The 26,282-nt window shown below is 36.3% G+C and overlaps 1 protein-coding gene across 5 annotated transcripts in view; it reads left to right on the plus strand.

The window, feature by feature from the left end:
* The first annotated feature begins 18,866 nt into the window (after positions 1–18,866).
* LOC122660064 (mRNA-capping enzyme-like) overlaps positions 18,867–26,282 on the plus strand; it is a 79,786-nt gene continuing 72,370 nt past the window's right edge. For 4 of the 5 annotated variants that reach the window (XR_006332609.1, XM_043855235.1, XM_043855236.1 and 1 more), the window contains exon 1: positions 18,867–19,161. Coding sequence is in view for 4 of the 5 variants with exons in the window: in XM_043855235.1 (XP_043711170.1) it covers positions 18,979–19,161 (183 nt within the window). In the remaining variant the exon portion in view is untranslated. The remainder of the gene's footprint in view (positions 19,162–26,282) is intronic. The other variant, XM_043855238.1, reaches the window with a different exon arrangement.

Consider the following 26,282-nt stretch of genomic DNA (forward strand, 5'->3'; position numbering starts at 1 on the left):
TAAAACATATCAAAAGAACTATCATCTCCTCGACTCAAAGGAATCCAAATTTTGGATCGAACAATTTTTCTACAAATTAGTACCTCCTTGGGATGAAATATGGCATTCCTCCTATCCTAAATATTATACTAAATCAGGTAGTACTGATACTTTAGGAAATCGAATTAACTTTGTTCATCGACAGCTAATAACTCATTGTTTAGAAGCAAAAGCTACTAAACAAATAAAAAAGATGCTTACAGCTACCCTATGTAACTCTCTTCTTATAGATAATTGAGAATTCGGTTGCAAACCCATTCCTCATAGATCAGTTAAACCTTTTAACAAAAATAGGTTTAAAAAATTTAGATGGACTAGATATGATAAAAACATGCCAAAACCCCCTTATCATAAGAGACAAAGATTTATTAGAAAAAAAAATATTAACAAAAAAGCTACTACTCCTAAAAAAGGATGTAAGTGTTATATTTGTCAAGAATTAGGACATTACGCAAACTCTTGCCCAAACAAGGAAAAAGGGGCACGTAAAATGGTTAAATTTATTAAAGAAAATGATTACGAAGTCTGTTATGAAAATGATATTTCAGATTTTGAAAATATTTTATTTAATATAAATAGTAAAATTGATTTTGACTCAGAAGATGAGTTAATTTTCATTCTTAATGAAGAGTCAAATCAAGTTTTATCTTCTTCCAAAAAAACTGAAGAAATTGAAGTATTCAAATCAGTACCTGAACAAGAAATGAATACTATTCCTTTATCTGATCTAGTACATGAAGACTTTGTTTTTTATTTAAATACTTTTCAAAAGTTAAAACTGATTAAAAAAGAAGATATTTATAAGTTTTCTAAGTTAAACTTCTGGTCAAAAAGATATATTGATCACGCTAGTGGAAACACCACAGCTAAAGCAACAGATGAAGCCAATCTAGAAATTCCTATATTTAATAAAGAAAAATTTTTGAGATTATATAAAAAACATCCTCAAATAAAGTATATACATATAGGAGTTATTCAGATTGAAATAACAGCTTTATTTCGGTAGGGAATAGATACTCCTATTTTAATGGCTGTTTTGGACAAACGACTCATTGAAGATCCGATTTCTGCCCTGATCGGAGCATGGAATCAAATCTTGCTATTGGAACAGTTAGGTTTAGAATAAAACCAAATTATTTCATATATGTTACAGATCCTAATATTGAGGAATTTGTTGTTTTAAGAATTAAAACCCAAGGAATAGGTATGAAATCCAATAGTCATAACCTGTCCATCAGCTAAAAATCCTGGCATGAGTTAACAAATGTTATATAAACTTCTATACACCCAATTGATAAAAGAATTGTTGAAGTCTTTGAACCAAAATCATTTGACACAGAGATTTAACTAAGGCTTATTAATTGGACAGATTTAAGATTGCCAAAACAATGGCTTATAAAAGATATAATACCACCTCAAAGATCTTTAGAATACCACACCATGAATATTCAAGCTTCAGGAGGAAATCTTTATTTTAATAGAAGAGATAAAAAGTTTCTAACTAGAACTTTATCTGAAAGAAAAGATAAAGATCCGGCAAACGTTATTGGATATGAATTAGGTAAAATACTACTATACTCAAGGCAACCTAACAAATCTTCAAATATTAATAATGTTGAATAAATCAACACATTAATTATGTTTACACAAGTAATTATAGATAATGAAGAACTTATTTTTTCTGATCACCAGGAAAAAAAGAGACATACATATGTCGCTGCTTTATTTGATTTGCCAAAATATAAATCATATAAATTGGATGTCTTAATAAATACAGGAGCAACAACATGATGATGTAGATGGAATGCATTTCCAATGAAAAAATGGGTAAAGTTAGATAAACCTATGAGCACTATAGCGGTTTCTGGAAAACCAACAACAATTATATATAAAGCTAGTAATATTCCTATTATTCTAGAAAAACAAAAGTTTTTAATCCCAAAAATTCTATGTTTTCCTTTTATGCATGGAGATCTTATTCTAAGAAATAATTTCATACATGAATATTTACCTATTACAATAAATACTAATTCGATTTCTTTAACCTTAAAGAAAACTATTATAGATATTCCCCTAAACCAGGATCATAAATATCGTTGTGACACAGTATTTACACCAACTCCTGCAGTCCACCAAATTTTCCAGATCAATGAACAACATTGACTTTTTCCAAAATTAAAAGAAATTTTTGATGAAAATCCTTTAAAATTATGGGCAAAAAACCCTAGATTTTGTTCTCTTAAACTTAATAATCCTAATAAAGTCATCAGGATTAATCCTCTTCTTTATGTCAAACAAGATATTGAAGAATTCGATCTTCAATTAAAAGAACTCTTATCCAAATGATTGATTGAAAAAACAATAAGTCCACACTCAAGCTCAGCTTTTATGGTATGAAACCATGCTAAGAATAAGAGAAGTAAAGCAAGGATGGTAATCAACTATCATGCTTTAAATCAACATTTAATTTTTTATGAATATTTTATCCCTCGAAAAGATGTTCTTATAGATAAAATAAGAGATGCAAAAATTTACAAACACAAATTTTGTGTTGTTTACATAGATGATATTTTGGTCTTCTCTAAAACCATGGAAGAACATAAAAATCATTTGTTAATTATTACCGATATATTTAAAAAACATGGAATAATTCTTAGTCCAAAAAAGATTGAAGTAGAACAAACTTCAATAGAATTTCTTGGATTAATTCTAACTCAAGATGGAATCTAATTACAAGGCCACATCCTTCTCAAAATCAAGGATTTTCCTGAACATATTCAAGATAAAAAACAATTACAAAGTTTTTTAGGAATATTAAATTACGGTAGAAATTTTATCAAAAATCTTTCTAAAAAAGAAAAACCATTACAATAAAAGTTGAAAAACAATCAACCTTTTACTTGGACTGATTCGGATATTAACTTAGTCAAATCTATTAAATCTGAATCACAGATTTATCACCTATATATTTTCCTAAATCAGAAGACTATATGATACTTGAAACAGATGCTTCTAATGAACACTGGGGAGCTGTTTTAAAATGTAAACCGCATAAAAATTCTAAATAAGAAGAAGTTTACGGATACAATTCTGAAAAATTTAAACCTAATGAAATAAAATATATAATTTATGAAAAAGAATTATTAGCCATAAAAATGGAATTAAAAGATTTAAATTACATTTAGCTTCTGAAAAATTTCTAATTAGAACAGATAACCAAGCTGTTAAAGATTTCTTAAAAGCTAAAAAACGTGAAGAAAATCCAAGAAGAGTAAATTGGTATATTTACATTTGTCAATTTCCTTTTGAAATTGAATTTACCAAAGGAACTAATAATACTCTTGCTGATTTTTGTAGCAGGGAGCATAGTACATCTAGCCATGGCAAACATGCCACCGGACAAGGGAAAGGACAAAGGCAAACAACCTTGGATCCAACCAAAAAAGAATAAAAAAGGCAATTACCATTTATGCCATTTAACTCTGGACGGGGTGTCATAATTAATGACTCACCTCCACAGCAAGCTCAAAGGTAGCCAACCTAGATTCTCCTTTAAGTCATAACCAATGACTCATACTCTTGTTTTCCAGATCCAATATGCCCAAAACCCCTGGTCAAGCTACTGGCATGATATTTCCTATGTTGAAGCATTACAAATACAGAACAAATTGAGCATTCAAAAAATAGGGAAATACTTCACCTAATACTCTCCCATTCACTGAAATTTAACCAGTTTCAGATTTCTTTAACCCTAATCTTCCTATTGAAATTTACAAAGAAATCAATGGAGCTTGGAAAGCACATGTTACTGAACAGAAAAAACTGTTTCATAAACATCTCAGTTTGTTTTCAACCAAATTTGCAAATCATTTCCAAAAAGATCTTGATTTCCAAAAGCTTATTCTCAAAATTGTTAAAAAAACAAATTGGGACGATGACTTTTCTTTTGAGAAAATAAATAATTTTCTTGAAATATCCGAATCAGTCCAAGCTGTTTGAATACCCTTGAAATGCTCTTTATAACCAACTAATATTGAAATCGATAATCAATTCACTTATTCATAACCTTATACTCAATGATTTTTTTATCGGTCTCATTTGGTTTGGTTTTCGGTTTGTTATCGATTGGTTCGTTGTGGGCAGGTTTTCAACCGGTCCCGTCATACCCCAGCCCAAAACCAATCCAATAAGGATCGGTTCAGTTTGGTCTGGGTTTTTTCAATCGGTTTCAGTCGGCCTTAACAGTTCAGGCTAGGTTTTGACACCCTTATCTGTGCCAGAGCGCAGGCTGTGCCCAGGCACATGGGGGTGGGCACAATGACCACCCTGCCCCCTGAGTGGCAGGCCTATGTGCCTGGCGCAGCCTGCGCTGCGACAAAGAGAACATTCTCTCTTTTTTAATTTTCGTAGGGAATGGAGAGGTACTTTCATGCACTAGGTGGCGTTCTTTTTCCCAAAAAGTAAATATGCAGTAAGTAGAGACAATAGTGATAATTATTAACCTATTTTAAGTTTTGGGAAAATTTCACGAACACCCCCTAAAAGTATCCAATATCTCATAAACTTACTTAGTCAAAAAGGCACAAACTACCCTTATTTTATGAAGATATATGAACTTAGTCCACTCCGTTAGGCTTTTAGGGTTAAGTTGCTGTTAGTTTTATCAAAATGGCCAAATTACCCTTAAAAAGGATAAATGTACCATAATACCCCTTAAGGGTAAAACCCTCTTTTACCCAAAAAACAAAACACTTCATCGTTTTACCATAGCTGGGTTAAAGGAAGAAGACGATAGAACTGTGTAGACAATGAGCTTCGACGCCATTGCTGGACCCATCTCTATGCTCGAAAGACGAAGAAGGAAAAACACCAACACAAGTATGTTTTCCCCCTTCAATCTTTCCTATTGTTTTAATCTTCTTAAAAAGATTCTGATATTTAGGGTTTTAAATATTCATGAAACCGCAGGCATTCGAGTTTGATCATGGGTGAAATCCGTAACCTAATCGTGTCACCTTCGTCTTATCCGTGTGTAATATTCCATTGAGGTAATTTTTTACCTTCTTTTAACATTCCATTGAGGTAATTTTTTTCCATTATGATCCATGGAAGCTGAAATTCAGTTCGACTCCTATCCATTGGAGTATATGTGAAGCCCATAATCCCTCCTACAAAAATGCTTGATGACTGTTTGGAGAGGGAACTGGTTAAGATGTGAAGTAATGCATTGTTTAACAGTGGAATTAGGCACCTAGTAATCTGAGTTTGTCTTACATTAATAATGTTCCTCAAGGCCTTTAGACTTAAAGCTTTGCTTCACAAATATTGCTTCACCTAGTAATCCAATATTTAAAACCTAGTTTTCAGTTACATCTGACCATTATCTTCAGCTTGAGGTATACTTAAGAGATACTAGGGAAGGACCCGGGCATAAAGATAGCCACACTAGTAGTGGCCCGACACAAGCAGACAGCTGTGCTTGAACAGTTTGCATATTGAACCCCTAATTTCTTCCTTCAGAGAACACTGCACAAAACATCAAAGAATACTGGAATGCTTACCACAGTGGAAAGCATCTCCATGGAAACTATGTAGAATAAATCTCCTGCATAACCTAGAGGCTCCTATGCAGATAAAAAATTCAAAAAGTGCACTAAAGTTTATTGGTTTTACACATGGGCATGCAATCTCTTTTGAATGTTATTTTATCACCATTTGAAGATTGTGCATCTTGATCACTAAGTGAGCTCCAAGCTATGGTAAATTGGAAAATAGACATACTAAATTAATGGCCTTAACAAACAAAAAAACAAGCATATGTTGTTCAGTTAGTCTTGCAGCCAGTGATTTATTTATTCAAATACAGTTTGACTGGATGAAAATTGATATAAAGCATGCAATTTCAACTAATTTGTGCAGTATAGTGAGATAAGCTGTTGAGCATTAGATCAACTTGGTTTGGCTTAGTAGGACTCTAGGAGGGATAAATGGAGCATACATCCTCAAATGAAGTCATTTTGTTTCAGCAGCCTGTCTGCTGCACATCAGTTCCAGTACATGTAATGCCTATAAATGGTTGATGTAGCCTTCCAGTTCATATTCTCCTTGGAATATTGCAAATCCCTTCTGTTGATGTCCTTGAAAATGAGTTCTATAACCTCCATCCTGTATCTAATTTATTGGTAAAAAATGGTGCTTGTTGATCTCTCTGTTACAGTACTTAAGGTTTAGTGGTTTTGACTGCTTTTTATGTTCTGTAAAGTATTAATGAATGTACAAATACTATCTTATTTCATCCCCATTGGTGTTAAATGGAGGTAGCTAATATCTTCTCCATTTTCTTCAGTATGAGTACACAATACACTTGGCATTTAAAGCTTAAGGATCTTATATATACTATTCATGGTGCCCTTAAACCAGCACTTCTAAAGTTGAAATAAATAACAATAATCAAATCAATAACAACAGATTCGTGTTAGTATCATATAGACTTCACATAACAGTCTTCTATTATAATCATCCATGTGAGAGGTCCAAACACTTCTTGTTGGTATCATTACAGACTTCACATAACAGTCATAGTTTAAAATATAAGCATTCCATTAAATTTCATACATGGACTTTGCACTTCTTGTTGGTATCACATAAAGTTTTCTTATTAATTATCTGAAATAGAATAAATGTGATTAGAGTTGTAAATTTTCTTTTTATATTTTTCCTATTTTCTTTGTTTCCTTTCTGTTTGCTATTTCAGAGTATAAGAAATGAGTACAACAGAGTGGACAAGATTGATATGTTATTATAAAGGGATAACAAGTGAAAAGTTAGTAGACCCAGACAAGTATGGGTACTTAGATATGATGTCAAATATATACAACACGGTTATCAGGGATGATGCACTGGTTGGGTATGATGTCAATTTCTCTATTAAATGTATATTACCTGACCCCTCAGAAGATATGGACATTGCCTCTGATCGGAATATCATGACAATGTTTAGATTGTGTAAGGATGTGGATATGGTCAAATTCTTTGTATATGATATGGAAGTTGGCCCAAGCCCCACAGAAATGTATAAGGTCAATGGTTTTCCAGGTGAAGTGGTTCCAAGAACAAGAGATCCAAGGGGTACAGCTGGATCTAGTAAGGCTGGGAAACACCCTATTAGAAGGGGTGGTGGTAATTCTGGTAGTAGGGCTTGTGCTAGTGATATTGATGAGAGGATTATATCAGACTCATCAATGCCAGCTACTATCAATGTTGATGAAGAATCTGATTTTGGATATGATGATGAGGATATGGATTCTGAATATAGTAGAGAGTTAGAAATTGACAATTCAGGTGATGATACATCAAATGACAATGATGAGGCATTTGCTGATGAAGGGAATGAAGGGATTGAAGGTTTGAATGTAGATGAGGAGTTTGATGACAACTTGGATGAGTGGGACATGGCAGATGATAACATAGGTATTGTTGATGGAGGTAAAGATTATAACTTACATTCAGTGTTTGAAGATATCAAACAATTCAGATCTGCCCTTCAACAATTTGCAATAAAATGTGGCTTTAATATTTTGAGATTGAAGAATGAGAGGAAGAGGGTCACAGCAATATGTGCTTCTGATGGGTGTCCATGGAGGGTACATGCATCACTTACTAGTGATGGAGTAACCTTCATGATCAACTCAATAGGACCAGCCCATACATGTGCAACTGTATCTTCTAATTCCAATGTAACATCTGGTTGGATAATAAAAGTACTTTCAGCCAGGTTTAGAGAAGAGCCTGACATGACAATTAAGAGTATGATGACATCCATACAATAACAATTTGGAGTTGTAGTACATAAGCTACAGTGTTACAAAGCAAAATAGATTGCCAAGGGAGAGCATTGGGGTAACCATATAGCTGCATACTCCAAATTGCCAGCATATTGTGAGATGTTATTAAACAAAAATCCTGGTACTGTAGTTTTGTTGCATCCAGAAGTAAGGCATGACTTCAATGAAGACCCAACTTTCTAGAGATTGTTTATTTGTTTGGATGCTTGTAAGAAGGGGTTTGTGAGTGAATGCAGACCTTTTATAGGTCTAGATGGATGTCATCTGAAGGGAAGATATGGTGGAATTATGTTGTCTGCTGTCTCTGTTGATGGGAACAATTGCTTGTTTTTCCTTGCATTTGCTATTACTGAAATAGAGAACACAACAACTTGGGAGTTTTTTCTGCACAGTTTAGCTGATGAACTGCAGGGTTCTATGGATTTCATGAACCTAACATTTATGACAAATAAGCAGAAGGTATGTTTTTTAAAGACTACCTTTCTTTTTTATATTTAAGCTTACATTATATATTCAATTGAATATTACATACTCTAAATTGTTTTATATCTTTGTCTTTTGTAGGGTCTTATACATGCTATCAGCAGTATATTTCCAGGTGCTCACCATAGAACTTGCTGTAGGCATCTCTACAGTAATTTCAAAGCCTCCTTTCCTGGATTGTTATTGAAGTCACTATTTTGGAAAGCAGCACAAGCAAGCTTTGCATGGGTTTATGAGAGAGCAATTGAAAAGATAAAAGACACTAATGTGGAAGCTCATAATTGGTTGCTTAGGAATCCCCCTAGTACATGGTCTAGACATGCTTTTGATAGTGGGGTAAAATGTGATCATGTTATTAATAACATGACAGAGTCTTTGAACAGTTGGATAGGGCCAATGAGAAATAAGACTATTCTAAGCCTAATCGATGATATTAGGGGAAAATTGATGATTAGACTACGAAAAAAGTATATCTTTGCTTGCTCTATTGAAGGAAAGGTAACACCATCTGTGAAGAAGAAGCTGAAATTGATTGTGAGTGATGCAAGGTTTTGTCACGCCCAATTTGCTGGAGAAAATCAGTATGAAGTCACCGATGGAAGTACAAGATTTACAATGAATTTGAGTACTCAACATTATGATTATGGAGTTTGGAGGATTTCAGGAATCCCTTGTAAGCATGCAGCAGCATGCATTCGAGAGTAGAGGAGAGAACCAGAAGATTTATGTGACTCCTATTACAGTGTAGATAAACTTAAGCTTGCATACAGGGAGATAATTTCACCTATGCCAAATTTGAAATAGTTCACAGTTAATACATCTATGCTAAATGGTGTTCTCCAACCTCCTAAATTGAAGAGGAGGCCAGGTAGACCTTGAAGAAACAGGAAACGGGAACCGGGTGAGCCTGACCGTACAGAGTTTAGGAGGAAAAATCAGTCTGTTAGATGTGGTCATTGCAAAGAAGTGGGCCATAATAGTAGGGGTTGCCAACAAGGACCAACAGCTAGTCAGATAATCATTGATCAACAAATCCTAATTTTTTTGTAATTTTCATTCAAATAAATCTGGCTATGGATTTGATCACTTACTTGGTATCCAAACCTTTTTGAAGATAAGCCAAAGGAGTGCCACTGTGAATGTCTCTCAAAGAGTGACAAGGTTTCAAGCCTCTGCTACAACTCCTATGACTAATCAAGCCAAGAAAAGAGCAAGAATGACAACCAGGAATGAAAGGAAAAGGGCAGCTAGGAGAACAGGGGAAGGTTCAGCTGGTGCTCAAGTAAAAAAACAAACTCTAATTAGTGTAAACCTTATGCCTAGTAAACTCCATTTATTATTGTGGGGGAACACAGTGGAAGCTAGTACTTAGTATTATTTAACAATGCCACTCACTGGTCTATGACTGGTTAACTCTTTAACTCCATTTTTTTGTGAGTTATGAGTTGATGGCAGGCTGCATCATTTCTTTATCTGCAGTTGGACGGAAGTCTAAGTCTTATGGAAGTGATTCAGGTGAAGAGAACATGTCTAAGAAAGATTTGGCCCTACATCAAGCCCTGGATCAGATAACAAATGCCTTTGGAAAGGGAGCAATCATGTGGCTTGGCCGCTCAGTTTCTCCTAGACATGTTCCTGTTGTGTCTACAGGATCTTTTGCTTTGGATATGGCATTGGGGATTGGTGGACTCCCAAAGGTAAATCTGTCTGTGCCCCCTGGACTGCGATCCGTTGCTACTCAGAGTGAGGTTCTTTAGTGCTCATACCGTTTTAATTCTTCTCTAATTTATCTCTATTCCATCTGGTTGAATGCTCTCCATGTTGAATGAGCATATCCTTAAAGTATTTTTAAAGAGAAATGAAGGGATTGGATGATTTCCCTTCTTATGATTTTTAGTTATAATGATTCAGTATTTGGTATTGATCAGAGGCCAGTACTATTTCACAGTTTCGCTTCCCATGTCTTCACTTATCATTTTCTCTTCTAGTAACAAATCAACAGTTGTTTCCGTCTTAAATTCAAAACCTATTGGCTAGAATGAATAATGGCATCGCATTTTGATCTTTGCCTCTTACCATTTCATTGTCTTAAAAGGGATTTCATTTGAGGGGAAAAGGGAAATTTGAGAGCAATGCCATGGCATAGGAAAATAAAAATTAAAGAAAAGGTTCCAGCTTGTAGAGTTAATTGTTCTAATTTCTAGACTATGACACAATCCCTGCATTATTGAATTAAAGAAGGCTTTCTCACTTACAGCCGGAGAAGGGATATCCTTTTCTTACTTTTTTGGCACACCGGCCCCATAGAGAGTGAGAGAGAGACCACATGGGATCCACGGGAAATAAAGAGTAACGTAGCCGAGCCATATTGACTGACTAAGTTGAATTTATGTCTCAATTCCCAAATCCTTGTGTTTGATTTCAAATTAAATTCCTTCCGAGTAGTCCCATTCATTCTCTTGCAAGAGTTGAGCATCGAACCTTCCTTATTCCCCAACCAGAGAGAGAAAGAGAGAGAGACATGGCTGCAGCAAAAATAGTTGCACTCAATTTCAGTTCCTTTTAAGTCAAATCTAAAGCTATTCCATATTACATATAATCCATATTCTACCCAAAGGCAGACACAAAATCCATATCAATACATAAATGTGCACTGTTTGTCCCAAAAGAGTATCATTAAAACTTTACAGCTTCAAAAGCAATGCAACTATCATAGCAACCAAGAATATTAGAATATTAACTCTACATAGTAGTTTTTCTTCCAACTTCTCCATCCGCTTCAGTGCATTCTTTGTTTTGCAGATGTCTTCCTTGATACTTTGTAAGTCTGGAATTCTTTCAACTACATCTGTTTGTGGGTTGTCACTGGGCACAGTCATTGCTCTTGGTCCTTGTATGGGTTCACACCAAGAGAAAAAATTACAGCCACCTCCTCCAAGGATACTCTGTGCAGCATTGGTATAGCCTACTCGGGTTCTCTGAAGACTGTGAAATTATTACTGCTGCTCTTCTTCTACAAAAACACCTCAAGTTCACATACATCAAGTAACCCTCATTGTTGTTATTCACACTTGTATTTGACATTGTTTATCTGCAAAATAAACAAAATAAGACTCAATAGAATTGGAAATATCAATATAAATGATATCAATTTATCTGAGTAATGGGGTCTTTAAAGTTGGACAGCAATAAAGTTGGACAACAATAGTATTCTTTTCATAATATTTTTTAAAGTTGGACATCAATAAAGTTGGACAGTCATAAGTTCATACTTGTGTGAACCTTTGAATAATTTATTTCACTACAAAAGAACAAGTGTGACCACTGTCATAGTAAGCTTTTTTCACTCTGTGGTTGAGGTTCTCACGGTTCTCCTCTCATCTCACTTCACAAGTTTCTCATGACCTTCACCATGACCTAGAAGGATTCATCTTTACACTTTTTAGGTAAACAAAAATGATCCCTCACTATACAAGAGCCAGCCAATAAATATTGATACTGTGAGCTAAATTCCTACTACATCCAGATGAAGTGAACCAAGCCTTTAGCCACCAAAACTGCTGTCACATACTTAATCCCCATCTCTTGCAATCTCCTCTTAACAAAGCCAATGTCGGTGCACTAATTAACCAGCTAGCAAGTAAAGATTAGTTCTTTTCATATTTAAAACAAGGTTAATTAGTTCATCAAATCTAACTAATTTCATATGGAAATTGAGGAGATAAGCAGTGGTTTATCACTTCCCCTCCTTTCATTGAATCCTATATCCTTGTTGTGTAGATCTGTGTCAACTTCTGCTGCATTTTATGAAGAGGTCTTGGGTTTTGTTGTCATCAAACGACCCTCTTCTTTCCATGGTACTAAATCTCGTTTCGTTTCGGTGTTTCGGTCTGACCGAAATTTCTGAGATACCGAAATTTCGTCGAAATCTCGGTCGAAATATGGTATTTTTCTGTGGGTGTAAAATGCCAAAAATGTCCGAGATTTTCAAAATTTTCGAAACGAGATGATCGAAATTACCGAGATTTTCAAAATTTTCGAAACAAGATGACCGAAATTTCCAAAATTTCATTGAAATTTCCGAAATATTCGAAATATTGCATTTTTTCATTTCGGACTTGCATTTCGTTTCGGACAGGTCGAGATACTCAAAATATTCGATATCTCGACCGAAATTTCGCGAGTTTTAGTACTATGCTTCTTTCAATTTTAATGGAGCCTGGTTACTTTAACTTCAAAATTCTCTCTGATTCCAATCCAAATATATAGTAATCTTTTCTTGATTTTTATCTAAGGTTGTTCATTTATAGAGTTGGGATACACTTGCTTGAGAAGAATTCTTCTAACGAGTATGATATGCTGTTTCCCTACCCTCTGTTCTTGCCCTGCGTTTAAATCTGTTAACTTCTATCTATGAATGTCAAATTTTATCAATTAAAGGCCTGAATTACTTGTCCTACTGACGGATTTCCATGGGAAAAAAATCCAAGATTTGAGAAGCTTCCTTGATGTTTCCTTCTCCTTACAACACAACAAGATCAGATTTTGAAACTATGTTCACATTTATTTATCATGAAAAGATGAAGTTGGTATGTGGAAACAATGATGGCAAAACGTTAAATCTTGAAAAAGAGAATCAATATTTAACACTAAACATCAAAATGATTAGATTATTATGCAATACAAATGGAAATACAATAATCCAGAACACAAATACCTTTATAGAACAGTTTAATGGAACCCTAGGTCAGTAGTTCACATACAATTTCTTGTTTTCCCTTTCTACAGATGGATGATGATTAGTTGCTGCAAGCAATCGTCGCCGGAGAAGAAATCGCAGGACAGGAATTTCGACAATGCTCGAAGAAATCGCCGGAGAACAGAGCTTGAATAAATTGCCGGAGAACAAAGCTGGACAAAGTTGTTCTTTGCGCTCCAACAGGAAGAATCTGGTGCTTCCCTAGTAAATTTTCCCTAAAAATTACTAAGAGGGTAAAATAGACATTTTTTTACTTTGGGTGATACTAGGAGGGTAAAATTGACATTTTATCTTGGAGGCCACCTTGCTTAACGTTAGGGGGAAGTTTGCTATTTTGACCAAGCATGGTAAGTTTCTGATATATTGGATACATTTACATTTAGGGGGTGTCTGTAAAATTTTCCCTTAAGTTTTTAACGTCAACTGTAAACATAAATTGGGCCACATAAAGAAAAAAATGGAAAGCAAACAAAGGAAAGAGAAGAAGTGAAAAAACATCACGGTCAATTTGTGGTCTGATGATGATCGCCACTTAGCCCTTTATGCCCTAGAGGCCCAGACTCGAGAGCCCGATTCCTTCCTCCAAAATTTTCCCACACTAAAGATATTTTCTTCTGCTTTTCTCTTCCTTGCCCCTTCCGCTGCACACGAAGTATAGATTTTCTGCAATTCAACCAAAATTGGGATTTTTATTGGTTGAGGTAAGTCGGTTTTCCTTTTCCTTTTTCATCTCTCTCTCTCTCTCTCTCTCTGTCGCTTTTGTATAACCATCGATTGTTTGGAACAGAACATAGCCTAGTATACATTTAGTCTGTTGTTGCAATCGATTTGATCGATCAAGTACTATTTTTTCCTTGTTTTAGAACTGTAAACCATGCTAATTTCTTTTGAACTAAGATTCTTTCTCTCTCTTCTTCGGTGGTGGTTTCGGATTGTCTTTTTGTCTGTGTGTGTGCCCGAAAGTTTGTATGGAAGATTTTGGCAGTTGGGCTTTTAGGAAGGTTGTGTAAATGTGTACATTAATTTAATTTTGGAAGGGTCTATTGACTCTATTTTACTTGTGCAACACTAGAAGGGGATTAGCTTCAATTTTGAAAGGGTCTATTGACTCTATTTTACTTGTGCGACATTATAAGGGGATTAGCTTCCTAATTTGTTTTTTAAGTTCAAGACATTGTGATGATAACGAATAAACCGCTGATGGAAAAGTTTGACAAGGAGAAAGCTGAAGATAATTGGTCATTTGCAGAACTAGGACCTCCAAGGCTCAATCTTTATTTGATTTCCCAAAAGTTGCTTGCGAATGCAATCTTTTATTTATATATATATATATATATATATTTTTAAAATTTTCGTCCAGTACTTAATCCAACAGCTAATGAAATAATGTAGAAATGATTTCAAGTCACTGTCAGTCCACAAATGCTTAGGCATACAGTATTAAGCTAATTGATCAGTCTTAAGTAGGTTGACCCTCAACTAGTCGTAGCTTAGTTGGTTGTACTTGCGTGTTGAGTTTCACACTTCAGGAGCTAGCAAATTGCTCTAGTAAAGCCTGCTGGTTTTCTGTATCTCAAGCATGGATTAAAAAAAAAAAAAAAAAACCAAAAAAAAATCTGCAAGAAGCCTTACCCAACACATCAAAGGAAAATCCCACGTGTGGTGCCTATCTAATATCTTTGCCCGTATGGTCAGCAATAGAGTAGCGACATGGGTCTGTACATTCCTTCCCCCTGCCAGCAACCTTGTTCTCCAGTTTGGAATTCTAGAAATCTTTCTTGATGATTAATGCATGTAGCCTCATGAATTCAAGATAAGCCCACTTGATGAGCCTGTGAATAATAGAATTGTGGTGATTTTTGGCTATTCCTTCCCCTTGCCAGCAACCTTGTTTTTCAGTTTGGAATTCTGGAGATCTTTCTTGATGATTGATGCATGTAGCCTCATGAATTCAAGATAAGCCCACTTGACGAGCCTGTGAGTAATAGAATGGTGGTGCTTTTTGATTGTTTGAGAACCCAAATTGTTTGATGTTAAATGGCAACAACGATCATCATGAAACTGTGCATGGAGGTCGTTGAGAACTGTAAGCAGGCTTAGTTATAAATAGAACTTAACTATCCCTTTGGGTTGTTGCTTAGAGCATTGCTTGTCAACTTGATTTTTCATGTGATATGGCTGTAGAGCTTCACCAACCTGATGAATGTGGGGGGCACCCAGTACATGAGAAAAGGTAACCACTATAAGCAACCTTGGAGGGTTCATTCTATTAGGTACCTATAGCATTCAGTCCAGGGAAGCCAAATTACGCAGTGGTTAAGCTGACTAATGATTCACCTTGAGTATTTGTAAGCAATGATTGGGTCATTGTATTGACCATATGCCTGATGATGATGTGCAACATTCTTCTATATGTAACTTGCTACTTTGCAACTCGAAGTGTAATAACAATGTGATGTGGGACAAAACCAAAATGCCTGTGGGTACACACTAACAAAAACAATTCTGCGAACAAACTGAACTAAGAACCAAGATGGAAACATGGTCTATTGTTTTTTGAAATTTGAATTCAGATCAGAAAGTCTGATATGGAATTACAAGAAAATCCTTGTCAATTTTATTTAATCAATGTAGAAATTTGATGAAGCAACAGAAACAGATGCTTTTGTGTTGACACTGCTTGTAAAGCCAAGAAACAGTGCATGGGCCTTTTTAAAATTGTCTTTGTGTTTGTGTGTTCAGAAAACTGCATGCTGTTTCTGAATTCAGATCAGAAAGTCTGATATAGAATTACAAGAAAATCCTTGTCAATTTTATTTAATCAATGAAGAAATTTGATTAAGCAACAGAAACAGATGCTTATGTGTTGACACTGCTTGTAAAGTCAAGAAACAGTGCAAGGGCTGACACAGGCGGAAGGTTCAGATCTGTAATAGAGAGATCAGATCTAGTTTATAGGGAGGTTTATGATAAAGGGAGAAGACGAGGTTTTAAGACCAGATTCTGATCTTGGATGAAGAGAGAAGAAGGGACGAGAGATGAGAGAGAGTATCATGAGAGAGAGGAGAAGAGATGAGATTGAGAGGGGGAGAGATAGAAGGTGATCAAACACACTCGCTGATTTCCAATGAAATCCAATATTCAATTCATTCTTCAAATCTTCCTTTTATTGTTTGATTACACGAGTATATAAAGAAACTCAAGCATTAATCACCTAGAAGCTCTCTCCATTAAAGCATTAAATTACCTTGAAACTAAGACCAAGTGAAATTAATTACTTACACAAACTTTTGGACGCCTACATAAAAAACTTAAAAGACCCAACTTGAAAACTGAAAAGTCTAATTAAAGCATCTAGAAAAAAGAAATCAACTCATTAACTAAGCCTAGGAAAATGAAAAGACACATTGGAATATGAAAAGGCACTTTAAGAAAATAAAACTCGTTTGGTGGCTCTTTGGAGTTGACTTAATGGGCCCCACCAGCAATAATATCACTGGAACTAACCCTAGCCAGGTTAACCCAAGGCTGGGCTTAATTGGGGCTGGTTCTTGGCCTTGCGGTACGGGTCTAGTTTTGATGTGGACTAAAACAGCATGAGGAATCTTCTTCAGGCTTGATACTGCATCAATTCCCCCGATGTTAGAAAAAACTTGTCCACGAATTTTGGTCAAGTGAGAAATCAGCTTGATATGATGGATATCCGTCTTCAGCCCATAGTAATGCTCTGGCAACTCTCTAAAGTCGTATATATAGTCGTGCAAGCTTGGTTCACGGTCTTTGAAAGATTTGGGTGGAAAAATAAAATCAATATGTTCGACCTCTAGTTCACGTTCAGCAAAGAAGGGAGTAACTAGAGCAGTGTTTGGAGTGACATCATCAACAATTATAGTTTCTGGGTTGGTTTCAATGGTGGCTTCCACAGTAGAATCTACCAACATTACTTCAGTAGGAGCTTCTTTCACTGGATCTGCCTCAGGTGTTGACTCGGTTGGCTCTTCATGGTTTTGCACTGATGTAGTCACCTCTGGCTGTGGTCCTTTCAGAACTTGAGTTTTGGACAGATGCAAAGGCCTTAGGATACATATGTTGTTAAGAGGATCAACTTCACCTCTGCGCTCTTCCAACCAATCACGACCCACTTGGATAATTCTCTTTGAACTAGGAAAAGTTCGACACCAAGCACTGTCATAATATGTGGAAAGTCCAAATTCAACAAGGACTCGATCGTTAGGTGTGACGACTGTCTCACCTGTTTGAGATAACATATCCACCACGGGTTATGAAATAAAGTTGTCTTGTTGCTTTTCATTAACAAGTAATATACCTGTTTCCCCATTGGGCAGACCAACTCTGATTTTGAAAGTGTAGGGAGGAGAATCAAGAACATTCTCACACACAACCATAGCTTTGTTAGGTTAGGCTTTGACGCAGGCGGAAGGTTCAGATCTGTAATAGAGAGATCAGATCTAGTTTATAGGGAGGTTAGGGATATGATAAAGGGAGAAGACGAGGTTTTAAGATCAGATTCTGATTTTGGATGAAGAGAGAAGAAGAGACGAGAGATGAGAGGGAGTACCGTTGAGAGAGAGGAGAAGAGATGAGATTGAGAGGGGGAGAGATAGAGGGTGATCAAACACACTTGCTGATTTCCAATGAAATCCAATATTCAATTCATTCTTCAAATCTTCCTTTCATTGTTTGATTACATGAGTATATAAAGAAAATAAAAATGACTCTTGGACTCAAGCATTAATCACCTAGAAGCTATCTCCAATAAAGCATTAAATTACCTAGAAACTAATACCAAGTAAAATTAATTACTTATTCAAACTTTTGGACTCCTACATAAAAAACTTAAAAGATCCAACTTGAAAACTGAAAAGTCTAATTAAAGCTCCTAGAAAAAAGAAATCAACTCATTAACTAAGCCTAGGAAAATGAAAAGACACATTGGAATATGAAAAAGCACTTTAAGAAAATTAAACTTGTCTGGTGGCTCTTTGGAGTCGACTTAATGGGCCCCACCAGCAATAATAACACAGGGACTAACCCTGGCCAGGTTAACCCAAGGCTGGGCTTAATTGTGGCTGGTTCTTGGCCCTGCGGTTTCGGTCTAGTTTTGATGTGGAACTGCATGAGGAATCTTCTTCAGGCTTGATACTGCATCAAGGGCCTTTTTAAAATTGTCTGTATGTTCAAAAAACTGCATGCTATTTTGGATTTGATGGATCAGGTAATCTATTTTCCTTATTTTGGGATATAGCAATAAAGTGCTTGCTACTTTTATTTCTAATATGATTTTTTTCCCCCTTCTTGTTATGTTGTTCTTTGTAAGTGATCTTTAGAATGGGAAGCAAAATTTTTTTTTTTTCCGGTATACCAAAAAAAGAACAAAAATAGCCACAAAAAACATTAAAAAAGGAAGACAACTCCCAAACTTGCTGAACATCATTCCAATCATAGTTGTTCCGAAGCCCTTTCAGAACCACTCCACCGAAATTATGCCAATTTTGCACAAATTTTTACTCCTAATAGTTACAAAGCAAACTTGGGAGTATCAACTTGATTTCATTGCATGTGGATAATTGGATCGTAGTTACATTTAGTGAAACTTGTGTATTTTCTGGTTTTGCAATTTTTATTTGTTCTGGATGGTGCTATGTTATTTTAATGATACAGTTTGATAACTCTTAGTTATATAGAATATTATTCTCACAAAAAAAAATGATTTTCTTCTTTTCTTCGATAGGCAGCAAGTCAAATGTTTTTGTTGATATAAATATTGATGAAATTACCTTGATCAACTCAAAGATATCTACGCATTGGCAAATGTTGCGTGGTGGATGTTGAATGATTTTCTCTATGGACCTAAATGCCTCCCCATTACCTGAAGAAGATGATGAAGAGGTCTTTGAAGAACACGAAGAGGTCTTTGAAGATCACGAAGAGGTCTTTGAAGATCACGAAGACCGCGTTGAAGGAGGACTTGCAGTGGAAGAACATGTAGAGACTGCAGTTGAAACCTTTCGCAGAGTACTGCTCTTTCTTTTTCCATCTTTGTGGAGTAAGATGATATAATTATGTGCCAAGATGTTGAATGTGCTTAGCTTCCTTTCATTCTGACTCTACTGATCTAAACTTAAAACTAATGAAATGCTTGTTTAGTGGCGCATTGTATGTTTTGGATGGTTTATGAAGATTTTTGCTAATTATTAGTGAGATTATTTTGATTTTTCTGTGGATTACTACTGTAGTTGAAACTTTCTGACTAAAGGGGCATTACTTCAGGCCATTGAATGTATTTCTTCCTTACGTCTATAGTGATCTGAAATATAAAATATGTTCCCTTACATAGTATGATCTACATTATAGACCATCGGCTATTCATAAGATATATTCTTTAGTTTCAATACTGGCTATATCGCTTTGATGATTTTGTTGGTGGATTATTATTATTGGTGTTATTATTTTATTATTTTTATTAGTATTATTCTTTTGCTTGTCAATTCCCTTAATTGATTAACAATTTCCCACATGTGCCATGGTATTCTCCATGTTCATAGGTTGGTGATGCAGGAAAACAATGTTAATCATAAACTGATGTATGTGTGGGGCTAATTGAGCAGAACAGCTTCTCTTGGGGAAGATCAGCCTGTTATCCCTGAAGTAACTTTTATATATTGTACCTTGAAACAAAAGGAAATTAAGTATTTTATTGCATTATTAAAAAAAGAAAGAAAAAGAAATAGGAATATATTGCTCTGTGGCTCAAAACGATCTGAAATACAACTGAAGAAATGACAGAAAAATGTCAGAAACGGGGATAAAGAAGGAAAGATAATCATCCGCGCCCCCATAAAGATGGAAGATTTTCTATAGAAATTCACCTTTGGGGATATTTGTTCAGTAAGAATTAACTATGAATTATAATAGCAGGACGTGTCTTTCAAAGTATGGAAATTGCTAGAAAACATTCTTTTCTTGATTTAAATTTTTTTTCCTTTAATGAAGAAACATGAATACATAAAAAAAAGAAGAAAAAGGCTAGGATGTTTTCCCTTTAGACACAGAAAGGGTGAAAATTTCATCTTCCCATTATGTCATTAGAGGAGAACTCCAACCTAGTAGGGAGGTGAATAGGTGATATAGCCTTCAAACCTTATTGCTACCCAGTGCATGTCTATCTTGAACAGTTGGACTCCTAATTAAATGAACTCAAACACAGAAATCCCATCGTAGATTATATAATGCTACCAGGATCGATTGGTCTTGAGGGTCAGATTGGTCTTGACTGAACCTGATATGGATCTGTCTGGATTATCAAGCCAAACTGCAGATTGGCTGATCCTCACTTGAAGTTAGCTTGAATTGGCTGATCTCACTTGAAGTTAGCTTGATTTGCTTGTTCTCACTTGGAGTTAGCTTGGATTGGCTGATCCTAGTTAAGGCTATTTTTTTTAATGTTGTGCTACAGCTAAGGCTAACTTAGTTCACCCTTGATGTGTCCTGGTTCAGTCTGGGTGATTTCGACATGGAAACTTGGAGTTGTTAGATCTTAGTTCATAGTTGAGTATCTTTTGAAATGAAAATAAACAATGCTAAACAGGTAAGATTCCCCACTTGAAGAAAAAACCTGAAAAGAAGTTGCAGAAAGTAGTATGTAGACACAATTTAAGTTTCTGTAAGTTAGAAAAAGAGCAACTCAAGAATTAAAAAATATTACTGAAACCATCTAAGAAATAACAATAATCTGAATATATATGCCAGCCTAGAGAGTGATCTCTCCATGGCCTTTGATTGTCTGCCATGTGGCACTTCTGCTGGAACTCAAACTTTTGACCTATTGGCGACATGTGCCTCTGGTTATTTGCAAAGTGTTAGCTGAAACACGTTACCATGGATAGAAATAAATTTTATAAAAAGGTTGGGAAAGTCAATTTTTCTTGAAACCAGTTGGACCAGGTTATGAAACAAGGGTTTCTAATTTGAACTATGACCAGTAAAAATAATCGCTAAGAAAGGAGTAAGCTAGAAATGTAAACCAATAATAAGAATGCCTTGTCACTAGGCACAAGGCTGCTACCCTGGGAATACAACAACAAGGATAAATCACCTATGATTCTTATTCCATATTGTAAATGACAGAAAAGTAGAAGAAAGGAAGAAACGAACAAAGAAGAAAAGAGAGAAGAATGAGGGAGAAGGTCTGGCTCTCTAAAATTGAGAGAGATAACAGAAAGTATCTTTATATATAGGTTGCTTTACAGGACTGCTTTACAGGGGTAAAACAGAAACAAAAAGAAAGGAGGGGAAGCCACTCTTGGTATTAGCACCAGCTTGCTGACGCTAATTCCGAGAGTGGATTTATACCACTTTTACCCTCCAGTCTATACATCTAACACATGTTATTACCATACAATGGCCACCCAATGAGAGCGCTGCATGTGGCCTTCACAAGAATATTCAGCCAGATCAACCGGTTGGGTCGTGCCCGCATTAGACCCGCTCAGAAGGTCCAAACACCCACTCTATGAAGTAGGAAGAAGCTGGCATGCCTACTAGGTCAGCTAGCCTCCCTAAGGCAACTCCACATACTCAAACACCTCCTTACCCACTAAGTGTGGTTATTCAGCAAAGGCCTTAGCACATCGCCACACACTAAGCGTGGTTATGCAACAAAAGCCTTGGCACATCATCTCCCACTAAGTATGGTTATCCATCGAAGGAAACCACTCTCCACGCCTCCATGGCATTAATGAGTATTTAATGATGCTTACCAAACAAGGCTCCCAGACATGCGGGAGGCCTTATCAGATAGGGACTCTCCATATCTCCATAAAAAGAACACTCCACCTCCTGACGAGAGGAGGGCTACACCATGGGTCAAATCAGGACCGTTATGCTACCACATCGGCAAAAAGGAATCAACCCTATAAATGAGAGGTAACACCCCATGCAAGGGGATCACATTCTTGAAACTGATGCAAACCTAAAAGGCTTGCCAAGATCGAAAATTGGTAGAGAATAGGGTTTTGATCTGAACTTGGTTTGGTTAGGCTAGGGTTGATTAGGGTGATTGACTGCTGGTTCTAATGAAAGATAAAGAAAAGGCCATTGCTAGAGGGTTATAAAAAGAGGGTTATGGATGGGGTTTTAAGGGCTGAAAAGGTTGCAAATGGAAGAAGGGTGCAGGGACAGATTGTAGGATAGTTTGAAGAGCTTACTTGGAGATGGACTGCTGTACTTGATAGCCTTAAAACTGAAATAGTAGAAGGATAAATAAATCAGACAACTAGTCTCTTACTAGTGTCCCACCATATGAGTCCCACCTAGGCCACTTGATAAACTCACAAGCATGTTCACAAAGAGAAGAAGACTAAGTCTTTTTTTTTTTTTTGAAGAATTCTGGAATGCCAAAGCAGCCTTCCATGATTTGAATTTAGAAGGGAGGAAGGAGTTCCAAAAATCCCTTAGATACATGTAAGTAATTAATGGACTGTTGGTATTCCCAACTTAGGCTATCTTTGGTATAGTTTTTATTTTTGATTTTTGCCTTAAAAAACGTTTTTGGTTGTGTTTGGTATCGTTTATGGAGCCTGTTTCTATTTAAAAAAGATTGAAAAAAATCAAAAACCAAAAACGACTCTTGACCCATTTTTGTGTTTTGGCCAAAAGCTATTTTTGTTCTATTTTTTCGCTCAATGTTAATGAACATGTGCTTATATGTCACAAAAGTGGGGGTAAAAACGTCATTCGGTTTTGTTATTAGAAAGTCAAGCCCCACTCCCCCTCTCTTCTTCTTATTCTTCGTCGTCTTCTTCTCACCCTCTTCCCTGCAAGCATTCCCTGCTCATCGGCTCCCCACCCCTTCCCCTACAACCCCCCCCCCCCCCCCCATTCATTCTCCCTCCCCCACAAATGTCCTATCTTCCTCTCCCGCCTCAACCCTTGCAACCCCTCCCCCAATCTCCCATTTTCTTCTTCCTGTCCCCTTTCACTTCTCCTCCTTCGTTCCTGGGTTGCAGAGAAAACGGAGACCAGATCTGTTACTCCCAATCCGGCTCAGCTTCTCGTACGAGGAGGAGGGAGAGGACTCTCCTTGCACGGTAATGAATTGACATGTGGCTCATACAAAATCGGAAACCCACTCGTGTGCTTTGTTGTTGTTCTTTATTTTTTTAATATTCAATTCCATCTTTTCGTTCTTCCCTCATCTTCTTTCTTGAGAAAAAAAAAAGGAAAACTTCTTCTTCTTTCCAGCACCTGCAACCTCAGTCTTTCTCTCCTTCTCTGCATCACCCACACACCATACCCCATCCATTCTCTTCCCGTCTCAGTATCTTCCTCACGCCCCCATCCAACATCTGATTTCCTCTCCCTTCCTATATAGAACAGACCCTTGTACTTTGATGAAGAAAAAAGAGATTGACAGAGAAGAGATGATTAGGAAGATGAGAAGCTCCTTGGGATGGAGCTGCCTGGAGAACAAACCAGAATTGCCATTAAGAAACAAACCAGGTTTGCCATTAAGAAACGCTCAACGAAAACCTCGATCTGAATATTGGTAACAGATCATCATCCAGAGAGAAGAAAAGAATGGGTTCTGAAAAGAAAAGTTTTTCTTTCTTTCTTTCAAAGAAAAAGCTAAAAATTTGGAGAGAAATTGTATTCAAGATGGGATAAACAGTATTACAGCGTGAAGAAATCTAATATTTTGTTTGAGTTCTGAAGATTCTTATCCGGACCCTTTCTAATTTGTCCAGCCTTAAAAAGAATGACTTGGGATTGGAATTTTGGAAGCCATGGATGGGGCGGTGGTCAAAGAAGAAGAAGAGGAAGTGGAAAAATTGAATATAAAAAAAGTGATACAAACCGGTGATTTTACAGTGCAAAACAAAAAATTAGTGGGAGAGAGAGAGATGAACACCACAACCGCAGAACTCCATTCCCATAAATCCCTCATCTCGGGTCTCTATTCACTCCATTATCAATGTTCTACTGTACAAATCCATCTCTGATCCATTCATCCATGAATATGATTTTTATGCTTTGCAATTTAACTCAAAGGGCTTGGGAAGCTGAAGGAGTTATAAAGAAGGTGGGTGAAGGGAACATCTCTTAACCTTTTTTTTCAAAAAACCATTTTGTACATAGGGATACCAAACCAATTTCTTCAAAAAAACCATTTTATGTCTATTGGTTACCAAACCATTTTTATGTTTTGATCAAAAACGGTTTTCATTAATGATTTATGTTAAATTGGCAAAAATAAAACAGAAAAATGATACCAAAGATAGCCTTAGTGGAGTACCCATTACATAGAAAACATCCCCCCATGCATCTTGGAACCATAAACAAGAACCTAGGAACTAGAAACAAGAAAACAATAAATTATCTAGGAAGTTTGAAAACACTTGTACCTAGAAACATGAAAGGACTCTTAAATAAACCTAGGAAATATGAAAATAAGCTACTACTAAGCCTAATCCCGTATGCCTTCCTTGTACCCATATTTTAGGCCCATTAAAGTGGCCCATTACAAAGAAAACACATAGAATCAAAGGCCCAATGTATGCGTAACCCCACCCAAGGCTTATTTCCAATAAAATAAGCCCATAATGTGACTTCTCTGCATCAGAAACTCTTATTGTTTCATCTGATTGCTAGAGAGACCTGACTTAGGCATCAGAGAGTCCCCTGCCGGTATTCCACCGGAACTAATCTCCTTTGTTTGTTTGTTGCCTTGTGCAGGTCCCATCCTCAGAGGACCCACTGGAGGTTTCTTGACGCAACACCATACAAAAACGAAAAACATAAGGCTTAATTTCATTTCATTAACTAAACACACCAAATAAAGTTGTTTACAGTCATATATAGATCAGCCATTCCAAAATGAGTGTTGACTTTTACTCGGACAAAATCCTAAACTGACTAGAAATAGATTCTCTTTAATAATAGTCTTAATGTGAATTTGAGCACAATATCACTTGTATGTTGGAACTGTTGCATTTTTTTATAACAATTTTATTAGGTACACGGAATTTGAGTACAGTATCACTGGTATGTTGGAATTGTTGCATTTTTTTATGATAATTTTATAAGGTACATGGCTAGAAGAAAACTTTACATCTAACAGTTAAAGCTTCAATGGATCGATTCTAATGGAAGATTAAGGAGTTAACAGCAAGGAGGAAGGAGAAGGGAAGAAGAGAAGAAGAGTTGGGAGAGAATCAGTTGTGTGTTGAGAGATTCTCAACACACATATTACTTCATTAATAAACTCTTCTAAATTACACAAACCTCCCTAGGGAGGTAAAAGGAAATAAAACAAGAACAAGAAAAATACAACTTGGTCATGTCTTCTAACTAGACAATGACATACTACCCTTATACAAGATATTCCAACAACTCTAACGCTCCCCCTCAAGCTGGAGAATAAATGTCATACATTCCCGGCTTGCACAATAGGGTACTAAATAGACTAGGAGTGAGACCCTTGGTGAAGATATATGCTACTTGATCACCCGTCTTCACAAAGGGAGTACAAGTGCACCCAGAATCCAGCTTCTCTTTGATGAAGTGACGATCAACCTCAATATGCTTGGTTCGATCATGTTGAACCGGATTATGGGCAATGCTTATGGCATCTTTGTTGTCACAATAAAGTCTCATTGGCCCTTCAGTTTCAAAGCTCAAGTCTTGAAGAAGCCTCTTAAGTCACATAAGCTCACACACTCCATGAGCCATGGCCCTAAACTCGGCTTCTGCACTGGATCTAGCTACAACTGGTTGTTTCTTGCTCCTCCAGGTAACTAGATTACCACCCACAAAGGTACAGTATCCAGAAGTGGATCTCCTGTCAGAGACTGAACCAGCCCAATCAGCATCTGTGTAGCCTTTAATCTACAAATGGTCATGCTTGGCAAATAGAGGACCTTTTCTTGGACAGGATTTCAAATATCTAATGATGCGATACACTGCATCCAGATGTCCACTCCTGGGAGCATGCATGAATTGACTGACCACCCCAACTGCATAAGAGATGTCTGTTCGAGTCAAGGAGAGATAGATTAGTTTCCCAACTAATCTTTGGTACTTACATGCATCTATAAGAGAAGAGCCACATTCATCACCAAGTTTATGATTCGGATCAA

Source organism: Telopea speciosissima, chromosome 4 (genome assembly GCF_018873765.1).
Source record: "Telopea speciosissima isolate NSW1024214 ecotype Mountain lineage chromosome 4, Tspe_v1, whole genome shotgun sequence".
Classification (NCBI taxonomy): domain Eukaryota; kingdom Viridiplantae; phylum Streptophyta; class Magnoliopsida; order Proteales; family Proteaceae; genus Telopea; species Telopea speciosissima.